General features: G+C 38.8%; 1 protein-coding gene across 3 annotated transcripts in view; it reads left to right on the forward strand.

Moving 5' to 3' along the window:
• BABAM2 (BRISC and BRCA1 A complex member 2) overlaps positions 1-12,122 on the forward strand; it is a 168,112-nt gene that overhangs the window by 12,025 nt on the left and 143,965 nt on the right. For all 3 annotated transcript variants that reach the window (XM_035320764.1, XM_035320766.1, XM_035320765.1), the window contains exon 3: positions 7,343-7,419. In XM_035320764.1, coding sequence (XP_035176655.1) covers positions 7,343-7,419 — 77 coding nt within the window. The remainder of the gene's footprint in view (positions 1-7,342; positions 7,420-12,122) is intronic.

Below are 12,122 nucleotides of genomic sequence, written 5' to 3' on the forward strand. Positions count from 1 at the left end.
AATCAAATGGCAATTGTGGAAATAGGAAACAAGTTTGAGTTTGACAGGAGGAAAAGAAGATAAAGTAAATCCAAAGGGTGCATCTTCTTCTGTGCTCTTCTCTGAAAGTATGCTTATGAATTCCAAGAATTTGGGATACAGCTGATCTTAAAGTACAATAAAGTAATGCCTTTTCTTTGCCTGAACTGTTGACAGAAGGGTAGTTCATGATGCTGTGAATTTGCTAGTTTAATTTCCAAAACGTTAGTCCACTGGAAAATGTATTCCAAGTGTTGTTCTGTTGTGATTCACTTGTTTCTGTTAGTCTTCCAGTTGCTTATTCAATTAGTTCTCCATTTTCTGGTTTCTACCATTCTTTTGGGAAGTATGTGCACTGTGTGTAGTTTTTAAGGGGAGTTGCAGTCAATTACCAGAGTATAAAAGATCTTGCTTACAAAAATAATGAGTTTGATTGTAATAGATGTTTCTAAAGCATCTAAAGCGTGTTTTGTTGGCGGCTTTCCTTTGTCACTTGTTAATTATTTCTCTCAATTTGTATCATAATTGGCTCCCAACAATAGAGAGCTCCAACCCTAAACTTTAGGGATTTTACAAATGCAGACTTTTGAGATAGTTTGCTCCTCAGAGCTTTTCTTGCAAGTAGACTTGCAAGTATATTAAATGTGGTGGTGGTTAGCAACTCTGTCTTCATTATTCTTTTTTGTGGTGGCCATTTCCAACCTGTGCTGTGACTGAAAAAAAGCTTTTTTAAAAACAGCCTTTCTGGGCAAAATGAACAGGGAATTTGTGGTTCTAAATGAATCACAGTCTTGGGTTTTGTGCATGCTTTCACTTAATGTAGAAGTTCTCTGAGATGATTTCAAAACGTATATAGGTGTGCTTGCTCGTTTCCTCCCTCTGCAGTTTCCCTGTAGAGGCTAGGTTGAATGTCTGCTTCTGGCAGAGGCAGCTGTACTTCGGGAGAATGTGGGGCAGCTACTGCTAGATCGTGGCAGATGTGAAAGGTTTGAAGTTCTAGAAATGGGCCCAAAGCTTTCCCTGCCTGCAACATCTGTTTTGGCGAAGACCCCGTTCAAATTAAGGAAATCTGCATCTACTGATAAGATACAGCTGCTATAACTTGTTTTATTAATGACAGTGGTCATTAGATGCCTTGGTGTATTATTTTTAGTGAGAACAGGCTGCTGGCAGCTGAATTAATTTAAAATAGTTCTTTGAACTTTACTGTTTATAAAAGGTAGAATATGCCCATGGGTGCAGTGGGAAGGTGAGGAGTGGTTTGCCTAGGCTGTGTGTTGTGCCTAGTATCCCACTCCTTTCTGAAAGTCCCAATTAAGATTCAATGCATACAAGAAAACATGAATATGCATATGATATAAATCAGCACTTACAGCAGGTGAAGGTCTTGTTGGGAATGTTTGTCTTATCTGGTGACACGTTGGAGTTTCCCAACTATGAATTGAAATGCTTTTGCCGTTATGGAGTGTCACCTAATGCTAACAGGACTGAAAATCAACATCGTCATCCTCATCGATTTCGCAATACCAGGAGTAGGCCTCTTGTATAGCTTAATTTTTATACTAAGTTTGAACAAACCAGATAGGGTACAAATGAGTCTTATGAAAATAGTGGCTCTAACTCCTAAAAAGTTGTTTAGAATAATTGATTCGGGTTTGTGATTTCCATGTTTTAAAGAAAGTATCCGTGTAAGTAGCAATCACTCTATATGTGGCTGGGTCTTTATATTTCTCAAAAGCAGTGGTGTACAGTTTTATCATTTAAATGGAAGTCCCTTTCTATCATGTCATATAATATGTATGTATGACTGTAGAAAAAAGGGGAACTGAAGATGAGCATTAGTTGATTAGAATATCTCTCCCATCTCAAATTTTGCCCAATTGATAGAATTTTTGTTAGTTCTGTTCTTTTTCAGCAGCAGCTGCTCGATACTACTCTTGTGTATCTGCAGGACTCTGTAAAGCTTTGTGCTCTGTGTGTAGTAGGGAGTTGGACTGTGATAGAGGTTTTTATCATCCATGTCAGCTTGCTAAATTGTGATTTCCACCAATTTTCTGTTTCTTGATCCCTTTAAAAAATAAAACTAAAACTGTCACCTGCTGCTGGCCTTCCTTTCACTCCTTCCCACTTCTAATTATTCTTAATGGTTCTGTAGATGACTTACCCATCTGTTGTGAGTTCTGCAATTAATTCTTAATTAAATGGGATGAAATATTATGTCTTCAAGGAAGGAACACTGGAGCAGATCCCCATCTACAGAGATTGGAAGAAAGAATATAAAGGCTTCTACGAAGGCTGTTCCACAGAACCTTAGCATTGATATTTTTTTTTTTTTTCTTGGCAAATGCTGGAATAAGATCTTTTGGTGGACTTCTGAAAAAAAATGGAAAAAAAATAAATAAGAAAACAACCAACACTTTGTCCTTTCTGCCTTTACTACAGGGACACACATGGCCGAGCTCCAGAGCTCCTTTGCTGCTATTATAAACCATGGCAGTTCTCCTCTTATCAGGGACACTCAAGCTTTACTGCTCAGACAATTCCTATCCGTGGCAACTAGCTTGTATGCCAGGGTGCTGGGGTTTCTGTTCAGGCTACTGGCTGGCTACTGAAGGTGGATGCTTCTTGATAACTGCAATGAGAAAGAGTCTCATTAGTAACAAGGAGTAGGGTTTGCCCATCTTTGTCTCTGAGCTATGTTTGACTCTTACTGACAAAACCTTCAGCCTCTGAACCCCTGACTGAGTTGTGTCTCCTCATTGCTGATAAAAAGCTCATTTTCTTCTTCAGCCTCTTGCATTATGGAAGGGACTTGACCTCCTTTTTCCCTAACAGTGTCTTTCTATGCTATTTGAAACTTCTGTTAGGTATGTCGGAGCTGGTTGGGAATACAGCCAGTGGCCAGAAGGTCCTTTGTCCTGTTGCTCCTGATTTGTGTGTTTTAGCAGTGTTTGCCACTTCTGCTGCTGTGTGAAGCCTTGGCTTTTAAATCAATAGCCCAGTGAACAACAAATGTTGTCCTTTATCTAAACAAATATTGATCCTCAAGAACAGCAGCTGTAACAACCTAAGCATTGTGAGATTAAGAGATTTTGCATCTCTGGCTGTTCGGGTTAGGCAGCCTCAATATCAAGTTCCTGAAATCATAGTGGCTCAGATTCTTAGTCTAATTTTCTTTGCTGTTGCACGGTGAAATTCATTGATGATTTATCTTCAGGTGGTAAAGGCATAAAAGCTTCAGTGTGATCGGAAAACAAAGACCTGAATCACTAAACACATCACATACCTTTCTAATCAAGAAGTTTGATAGTCATCAAATCAATTAGCATGAGTCATACACTTTTATCACCAGTTTAAAAAAAAGAAGATTTGTATGTTTCTTTGATAGGTATTTTACTTCTGTTGATTCTGAACGTTTGCTGTGGATTACATGATTCTAAGCAGCAGAGTTCTAGGATTGATTTTAAAAGTGAGCTTCAGACTGGAATATAATATTTAGGGCTATAAATAAGGTTTTGTTTGTTTGTTTGTTTTTGATAGAATAACCACTCATCTCCAGACTTTAAGGATTAAGGTAGTAAGTAGTTGAGCTTTTGGTTAGTTGTGATGTGGCATAGAACTTATTTTGGATAAGGTTTTACTAGGGCCCAGGTACTATAAAACCGCTTCTCTTGGGAACGCTTTCAGGTGATGGTTGTAGACAACTAGTTGATAGGAGGGTCCTACTGAAATCTGGGGATATGAGTCTTCCTTGTTGTGGCTTCAATCTTGTAAAACATTAAAGTACCCCCAGAAAGACAGGGAATAAATAACATTTTTTTATTTTTAACAAAACAGAAATTATAAATAGTCAATTACTAACATATTGGTGTAAGAGAACCTTGTTGAGCTCAGCTAGAACTGCCTTTCTAGATGCTTTTGAAATACTCTGGGAAGAAGACATTCCTATCACTGCTCTGAGCATCAGAACATTAATTACTGTTCTGCTTCAAGGCTTTCCTATGTAAAACATTAAGTACTTAGATGAAGGTATGCAAATCAATGTAACGTTTTACATGAATAAGTAGCATGTCTATTCATCATGAGCTGAAGTCAGCTTCTGAAATTAATTTTCAATACCAGATATTGTTGTTCTATCTGTTAATTTCCTGTGAAGATGGGACAACAAAAAATCTTGAAAAGACCTTGTCATATCATTCTTCTTCAGTGTCACTTTTGTGGGAGCAATATTAAGTCAAAGGATCATCAAATGTGAAATCTTACATTTTGGAGAGGATAGAGGCCGAGCTTCTGGGTCAGGTAATTGTGTGAGGTTCTGCACATTAAGGAAGTTCAGGCAAGAGGAGATGCCCATATCCACAGTATTATTTCTGACTTTTGGTAAAAGTATGGCCACAGACAGGCTGCTAGTTGTACCAAAATTTTGATTTGCCTGAAGAGTTTTGTTCTTTTACTGTTTATATTAAAAATTAGCTGCCTCTTTTCAAATGGACGTATGTAAGGTTTTATGCTTGGTTGCTCAGACTGTTGCAGTTTTTGAAGTCTCTTTTCAGCCTAGTCCAAGAGTGTAATTTGTCAAAAAAACAAAGCAGCAACAACAACAAATAAAAGCAGACACCTGAATACTGTCATTTTTCATCACTTCTAGACCTGTAAAATTTAAAACATCTCTAGTGGATTATAATAATCTAGGAAAAATACTTAGGGACATTAGGGACTTTAGGGACATTTACCATTAAATCAAGCTTTATTTTGTTTTAATGTTAAAGAATATTGTACTTTCCTTAAGCATTTCCAAACAGCCCATTGTGCTAAAAGAAAAGATTGTAGGGTATTTGCAGGATCTTTTTTTTTTCTTTTTTTTTTTTTTTCCTGTTGAAAAGCTAGTAACAACGTTATTTTGGAAAAAAATAACTGTGACCTGTGATTCTTTGAAACAAACTGACATTAAGTATTAACTGATGTTGCAGATATAGTTTGGAACTTGTAAATGATTTTTTTGTGAGTTTTTTTTTAATGCTTCCTGGAATTGGCCTTATGTAATGTGAGCCTTTAGGAATGACTTGAAAGTAGATAATAACTCTCATACTTAGCTGTTAAATTTATCCACAGCCATTAAAGTACTCAAACAGTGGGCATTCCTTTATTGCTGTTCTCACCTACTAATAAAATGCATCTTTGAAAAAATGTTGTTCCCTTACTTCTATTGTGTTGGGTCTCCAATCTTGCATGTTCTTAAACAGAAGCTAATTTTACTCCCAGTGAGGGCAATGATACTTTTTGTTCTGGCTAAGCCCTATTTAGATGTAAGTCAAAAAGTAGTAGTGTAGAGCGTTAAATCAAAATATTTTTCAGCTTTGGTTCTGTCATCCAGCATGCTGCATTCCCTTTCGCATTGACATCATTTGCAGATTTAAAAAACAATCTCCTTTCCATTGTCAGAGCTTTTCAATGATATGCTGAATAGTGTTCTGCCAGAAGAAAACCCCCTCTGCATTTTGCATGAAGCAAGATGCGAACTAATCTCTCGTGAAACTTGCCTTTCAGCCTGCTCTGTACACATCTGATAGTTGTATCAGAATTATGTTTCTGTAGATTGTTTTGCACAGTGCTCTCACAAGACTTTGCAAAAACCTTCCTAGAGTGAAGATAGGACATCAGTTGCTTCCCTTTGCTAGGACAGTTATCTCATGTCTGTGATGATAGTGAAATAGCTCAGTGTATTCTTGCTGAACCAACCCAGGCTGCAAATTGTACCCATGTTAGATTCGAGGTGCACACAAGTGAATTGCTGATTTTCTGTCTACTTTTATAGAAATGTACATGAAATGAATTATCTGCAGTTCCAGGGCTTCCTCTTTGATGAAGCAATGTGCGGACACAAATCTGATTAAATTGTCCATGTAGCTTACTGAATACAAACATTCTGAAGGCCCTGCACATAGTTTCCCTAGCTAGGAAGCAGAAAGGTTGGCTGTACTGGTGGTGTCTGATGGAAATGGCATATTGAGTGTATTGGTGCAAATGAGCAATACCTTGTTTGTCCTCCCGCTGCTTCTGCAGTAAGGCAGGTACAGCTGAAGGAATAACTGTGTTGTGTCTACAGTGTAGGATCCGTTTTTTTCTGTGCTTTCTGGCATACTCTTTTCGCTTTGGCTCTGTGTGTGGCCCAGTAAACACATCCTTTGTTTCACAATGTTGTCAGTGGTTTGTATTACAGCTCTGCCAGTGATCTGATATTTGAGCTTAGGGAAGTTATTTTACCTTTGTCTCACTTCTTTTCACTGTTTGTTTTGTCTAGTCAGCCTCTCTTTCATTGTGAGCTTTATGTGGCTTGCAACAAGTGTAGCTCTTGTGCTGGGGCTGCAAACAATTCTCAATGTTATTAGACTGGCAAGAAGACTGCTGGATAATCAGGATACTAGGTATGGAAAGCAAGGGATTGCTAAGGGCTTCCAGCAGTTATGCTGTGGGAACCTGTCCTATGCCCAGTGGCCTCCAGTGGTGAGAGCTCCAGGGACCATTGCCATTCCTGCCAGTGAAACAGTCCATGTCGTCATTTTTCTCGGTACAGCTGAGATTTTTGGTTTTCATACATGACTTGTAAGGTGTGAAATAGTTGGTCATCCCTAGCTTAGACCCTGAACAGTTTCAGTCACTCTTATGCTGGTAAAATGGTCGCTCATCACCGTGAGACCCAACTGTCGTTGCAGTATTCAGGTACACAGGAGTTAGCAGGTGGTCACAGATCACAAACCTCTGTGCCTGGTTGTCAGAGCCAACCAGACAGCAGATTCTGCAACTTGCTTACCTGGAGGCTTCCTGTGAGAGTTTGCAGAATGGAAAAACTAAAGGTTAAAATAGGTAAAAATGACTGAATTGTTGATGTATTAAAAGTAAGATTAAACCCAGGTGTCAGGATTGCAGGGATAGGGAGCATGCAACCATGTTACTGTGGTATGTGTAAAAAATTGTGACCTGCAAAACGGAATACAACGGAATTTGATGGCTTGGTGGATTAGTGGATATTCTACTAACATCCTCAAAACAGGGCATTTTTTATGTGTATATTTTGTGTTAAAATGGGAAACAGGACTGGACTGTTGGTACAGATCCTAAATTTTCTCATGATGTTGTGAGAACTTCTGTTCAGGAGTGAATGGGCCTTCTGCATCCTTCCTACTTTTTCCCCGGATTGTAAGGATGAGTATTTGTAGTCTTCACAAAATCATTATTTGTCAGTCATTTGTTTGCTGCAGAATAACATTAGCATCTGCTGCCATCTGTAACAGCTTAAAGCATTCTTTTCTTATCTTCATTTTAGCTGTACATCCTTGACTCCTGGACCTAGCTGTGATCGGTTTAAGCTGCATATCCCTTATGCTGGAGAAACACTCAAATGTAAGTTTAAAACTATTGTTATTGCATCTTGGTCTTCCTTTCCACAATGTCTTCTCTGTTGAGTTTTACCTTGTCTTTAATTAATTTTATGAGTTTTGAGGTACATTTTTTTTTCTTAGAGATTAAGCTTTAAAAAAATATTAACTGTAATAATATATTTTTAAGATAAGTTTACAGGCTTGCTTAATATAGTGACAAAGTTGAAAACATGAATCCCAGAAGTCAGAAGTCACAAGCTCCTCCCCAGTTTTTCTAATAAATGTTATGATTAAGACAACATGATGGCCATTTTTAGTCTCACTTGTATATGCTTGGTGTTGTTTCTTTCTTTCTCTTCTAAGAAGAATTCTCTAGTAAGATACAGCAAAAGACAGTCTCATATTTTATTAGGTATCTCTAAATAGTAACTGCTGTGTTTTACCAGATCAGAGAGATGTCACTCACTTTTTTTTGATTTAGTGTTGTGTTTAAATCTGCCTTACTCTTGGAGGTCTTGCATGTGCTAATTTATTTACTTATTCTTCAATTAGTCTGTGTTCTGGTTCAAGAGATTAGAATAATATTTCCTTTCTGTATTCATGGTTTTTGTTGTTTTAGAAGGTATAAGATTGTATTCTAAACATATGAGTTGATGATAATCTGTATATGGAAAATGGTAAAGTTGTGCTGTTTGTGTCTAACAACTGAAATATGAGAGAGGATGAAGAATTTCAGATAAAATGTGAAGCTTGACAGCTTTAGATTTAGGACAGCACTGGTGAAACCACATCTGGAGTACTGTGTCCAGTTTTGGTCTCTTCAGTACGAGAAAGACATGGGCATATTGGAGTGAGTCCAGCAAAAGACCATAAAGATGATAGAGGAACTGCTGCATCTGTTGTACCAGGAGAGTCCAAGAAAGCTGGAGCTGCTTTGTCTCCATGTGGTGGTTTTACTCAGGTGGGCGGCTGAGCTCCACCACAACCGCTCTCTCACTCCCCCTCCTCAAAGAGGGACAGGGAGAAAATACGATGAAAGGGGCTCAAGGGTTGAGATAAGGACGAGGAGATCACACAGTAATTATCGTGATGGGCAAAACAGACTCAGTATAGGGAGATAGTATGATTTATTGCCTATTACTAATAAGCTAGAGAAGTGAGAAACAAAGGAAAGAAACCAAAAGCACCTTCCCCCCCCATTCACCCTCTTCCACCTCCTCCCCCTGAGCGGCGCAGAGGAACGGGGGGATGGGGGTTATGGTCAGTCTATAGAAATTCTTCTCTGCCGCTCCTTCTCGGTCACTCTCGTCCCCTGTGCTGTGGGGTCCCTCCCACGGGATGCCGTCCTTGCTGAACTGATCTGGTGTGGGCTTCCCACAGGCAGCAGCTCTTCAAGAACTGCTCCAGATATGGGTCCGTACCACGGGGTCCATCCCTTGGGAGCAAACTGCTCCAACCTGGGTCCCCCACGGGCAGCAGCTCCTGCCAGGTCACCTGCTCCTGCGTGGTCTCCTCTCTGCGGGCTGCAGCTCCGGCCCGGAATCTGCTCCGGCAGGGGTCTTCCACAGGCTGCAGTCTCCGTCGGTGCAGGGCCACCTGCTCCACCGTGGTCTCCTCCACGGGCTGCAGCATGGAACCCTGCTCCACCGTGGTACTCCATGGGCTGCAGGGGGACAGCCTGCTTCACCATGGTCCTCACCACAGGCCGCAGGGGACTTCTGCTCTGGTGCCTGGAGCACCTCTCCCCCTCCTTCTTCGCTGACCTTGGCGCCTACAAGACTGTTCCTCACTCCTCTCACTCTCCCAGCTGCTGTGTGGTAGTTTTGTTTTTTTTTTTTTTTTTTTTTTTTTCCTCTCTCTTCCCCCTGTCTTAAATCTGCTCTCACAGAGGCGCAAAACAACATCACTTATTGGCTCAGCTCTGGTCAGCAGTGGGGCCCTTACCAAACATGGGGCAGCTTCTAGATCCTTCTCATATTAAGAATGTTGTATTCCTTATGTAGTAGTTTTTCTTCTCATTACATAGTGCACTAGAAACCCTTCTCCTTTATGAATGGAAATTGGTGCAGTTAAACTTCTTATCATTAGGAGTACTTTAAAGCTTCCAATTGGCACCTATAAGGAAACTTCTCAGAAGTTGGTCTGGAAATTTGTGCATATGTTTGTGAGAGAGATGAGCTAGGTTCCTTTATCAGTCTACTATGAATACTTTTTCTGTTCTAAAAGTACAGAGTTATGGCTCAAGAGATCTAATTCTTTTTCAAAAGAGAAAAATGGCATATTAAGCTGTAGCTAGCAATTATTAAAACAAGAAAAGCGGGGGGTAGAGGGTGAAACACGGGGGATGGCACTATTTCAGTAAGTAAAGGCCATATTATTTGAAACTACTACTGTAGCAAGTGGGATTTTTGTCCCTATTTAAACTTAAAAATAATTTGAATAGCAGACTGAATCTGTTCAATCTTGATGTGTACCACAATGTATAGTAGATTCTACTTGAGACTTGTTTCATGGCTACAATCAAGATGCAGTGAAGAAGCTTTATTGCATGACATTGCTATAGAGAATGCTATCTCATTTTCTATGAGACTGTAGTAACCCTCTTATTTATCATTCTACAGGGCCCTAATATTATATTCTGAGAGCTTCAAGTCTCTACTTGCTTTTAAGTAGTGGCTAGAATTGCTCTTGATTCCTTAGAGAGAATTAGTAGATTAAAATGCACACGGGCAAGGACATGGGCATATAGACGATGCTAATATACCTAATGACTATATTGCAGTTACAGTATTTGGAAATATGGACTATACATTAAAGTTGAGTATTTAGAAATCCTCTTTTTTCACAGTTCTTGTATTTTGAACATCATGTAAGCAATTAAATAAAACAACTGTAATGCTAGTGGTCTTCACCTTACCAAAAAAATTAAAGGCACAATTTTATCATGCTACATATTTCAACATTATGGCCAGCTGAATGTAGAAAGAGGCATAAACAAGTCTCTCTCTTTTACGGGTACCTAATGATAGCAATGAATTCAATGGATAATGATTCTCCTCATTTCAGCCTTACACATTTGAAAATGCTGTGCGTTGTTCAGTCTCAGAGCATGCAGAGTAAACTGATGCCAGCAGGTTCAAGAAAGCTTTAATAATTCTGTGTTCATTTCTCTAGTGATGGTAGGGGAAGACTGCCATGGTGTGCAACCAAAGATTTGTAGATACTTTGTTGTAGGCTGTTGCTAGATATGTTATCTTTTAAGGGCAGAATATTTCTGCAAAGGAAAGTTGCGAAATCTCCTAGAATAAAAAGATTGGCTGAAAATGTTCAGAAGCTTCAGTGCATGGTCTTCCTTATGTGGTGCCAAATACAGGCTGAAGTGTGTAGTTCCTTTGCGGTTTGTCTTGCATCCTCTTTGCAACAGATCAGATCTTTGAATATCATCAATCATAACCGCTGCCACTGTACAAGTACCCAAGTATTAATCCCAGCGTGTTGAAAACTGTTGGTACGCTGCTTTAGGGAAGTATAATTGCATAGTCACAGGCCTGTTCTCCAAAAGACCAGGCAGTTCACTGTTGGTTTTTTTTTTTTTTTTGAAAAAGAGGAAAGCATACATGCAAGCAATGCAGTGGCTGACTACCTGTAGTGTAAAATAATTGTTTTTTTTGAGCTTTAGTAACATCAAATATCCAGTGACTTAAGGTGCCTTGCTGGCAATTAATATAATTTCTTGAGATCCATAGAATCCTAGAATATCCTGAGTTGGAAGGGACCCTTGAGGTTAATTTAGTTGAACTCCTGTCTCTACACAGAGCGTCAGTTAGCTAAATAGTCATTTATTTTTTTTTTCAGATATCACGTTCACTTCACTTTTGCATTTATTCCGAGTTTCTGGAATGTTACTAATAGTTAACTTGGCTCCAGTGAGGAATAAGACCTTGGGGTTATCCGCAGTTTTATGCTGGAGAAAATGTTATGTCAGTGTTGGAGATAAATTAGGTTATTAAATTAGTCTTCCATCACACTTCAAAAATTTTCAAAATATGTTTTCAGAGATAACTTACTGAAGAAAATTAAGTAAAAGTGTAAATTTTGTGTTTTTATGGCTAGGATGGTTGAAAAATTGAGCTGCTTCTTGATAGATTTCAGACAGCAGTGTTAGTATTTTAATGAAGCCATCCAGGACTCAGTGCTGCTGCATTAAACTCATTGCTTTCTTTGTATTTGATTTTTTTTAAGTTCTTAGTAAAAGTTTAAATTCTAAGACTAAGTGTCCATGATACTCTATAATGAGTGTAAGGTGTAGTAAGGTTGAGTCTGTGTTCCAGGGACAAAACTTAGAGTAAGTGGTATCCAAGTATGTTCTTTATTGCAAACTGAATATCTGCTGAGTAAAGTCTGGTATTATTTCTGGAGAAGAATCTGCATATTTTGAGGTGAAGTCTTCTGTACTTCTTAGACATAGCGGTCTTCCTTGCTGAAAAATCAAGGCAGATGTCATTGCTTATCCTGAGAATTTCTGCTGGATTATAAGCTCTCATAGTCTTAATTGAATAATATTTGTAACTAAAATGCATCAATAAGAATTAGTTGCTTGGTCACTGCAATTTTGTTCCAATGAACCCTGGAATCTTTTGCTCTTGGTTTTAAGTTACCACTCAAGCTTTTGCTGCTTCTTGCTGCTAAGAGAACCTGACCTTTTTTTTTTTTTCTTTTTTTTTT

Source organism: Oxyura jamaicensis, chromosome 3 (assembly GCF_011077185.1).
Source record: "Oxyura jamaicensis isolate SHBP4307 breed ruddy duck chromosome 3, BPBGC_Ojam_1.0, whole genome shotgun sequence".
NCBI classification, from domain to species: domain Eukaryota; kingdom Metazoa; phylum Chordata; class Aves; order Anseriformes; family Anatidae; genus Oxyura; species Oxyura jamaicensis.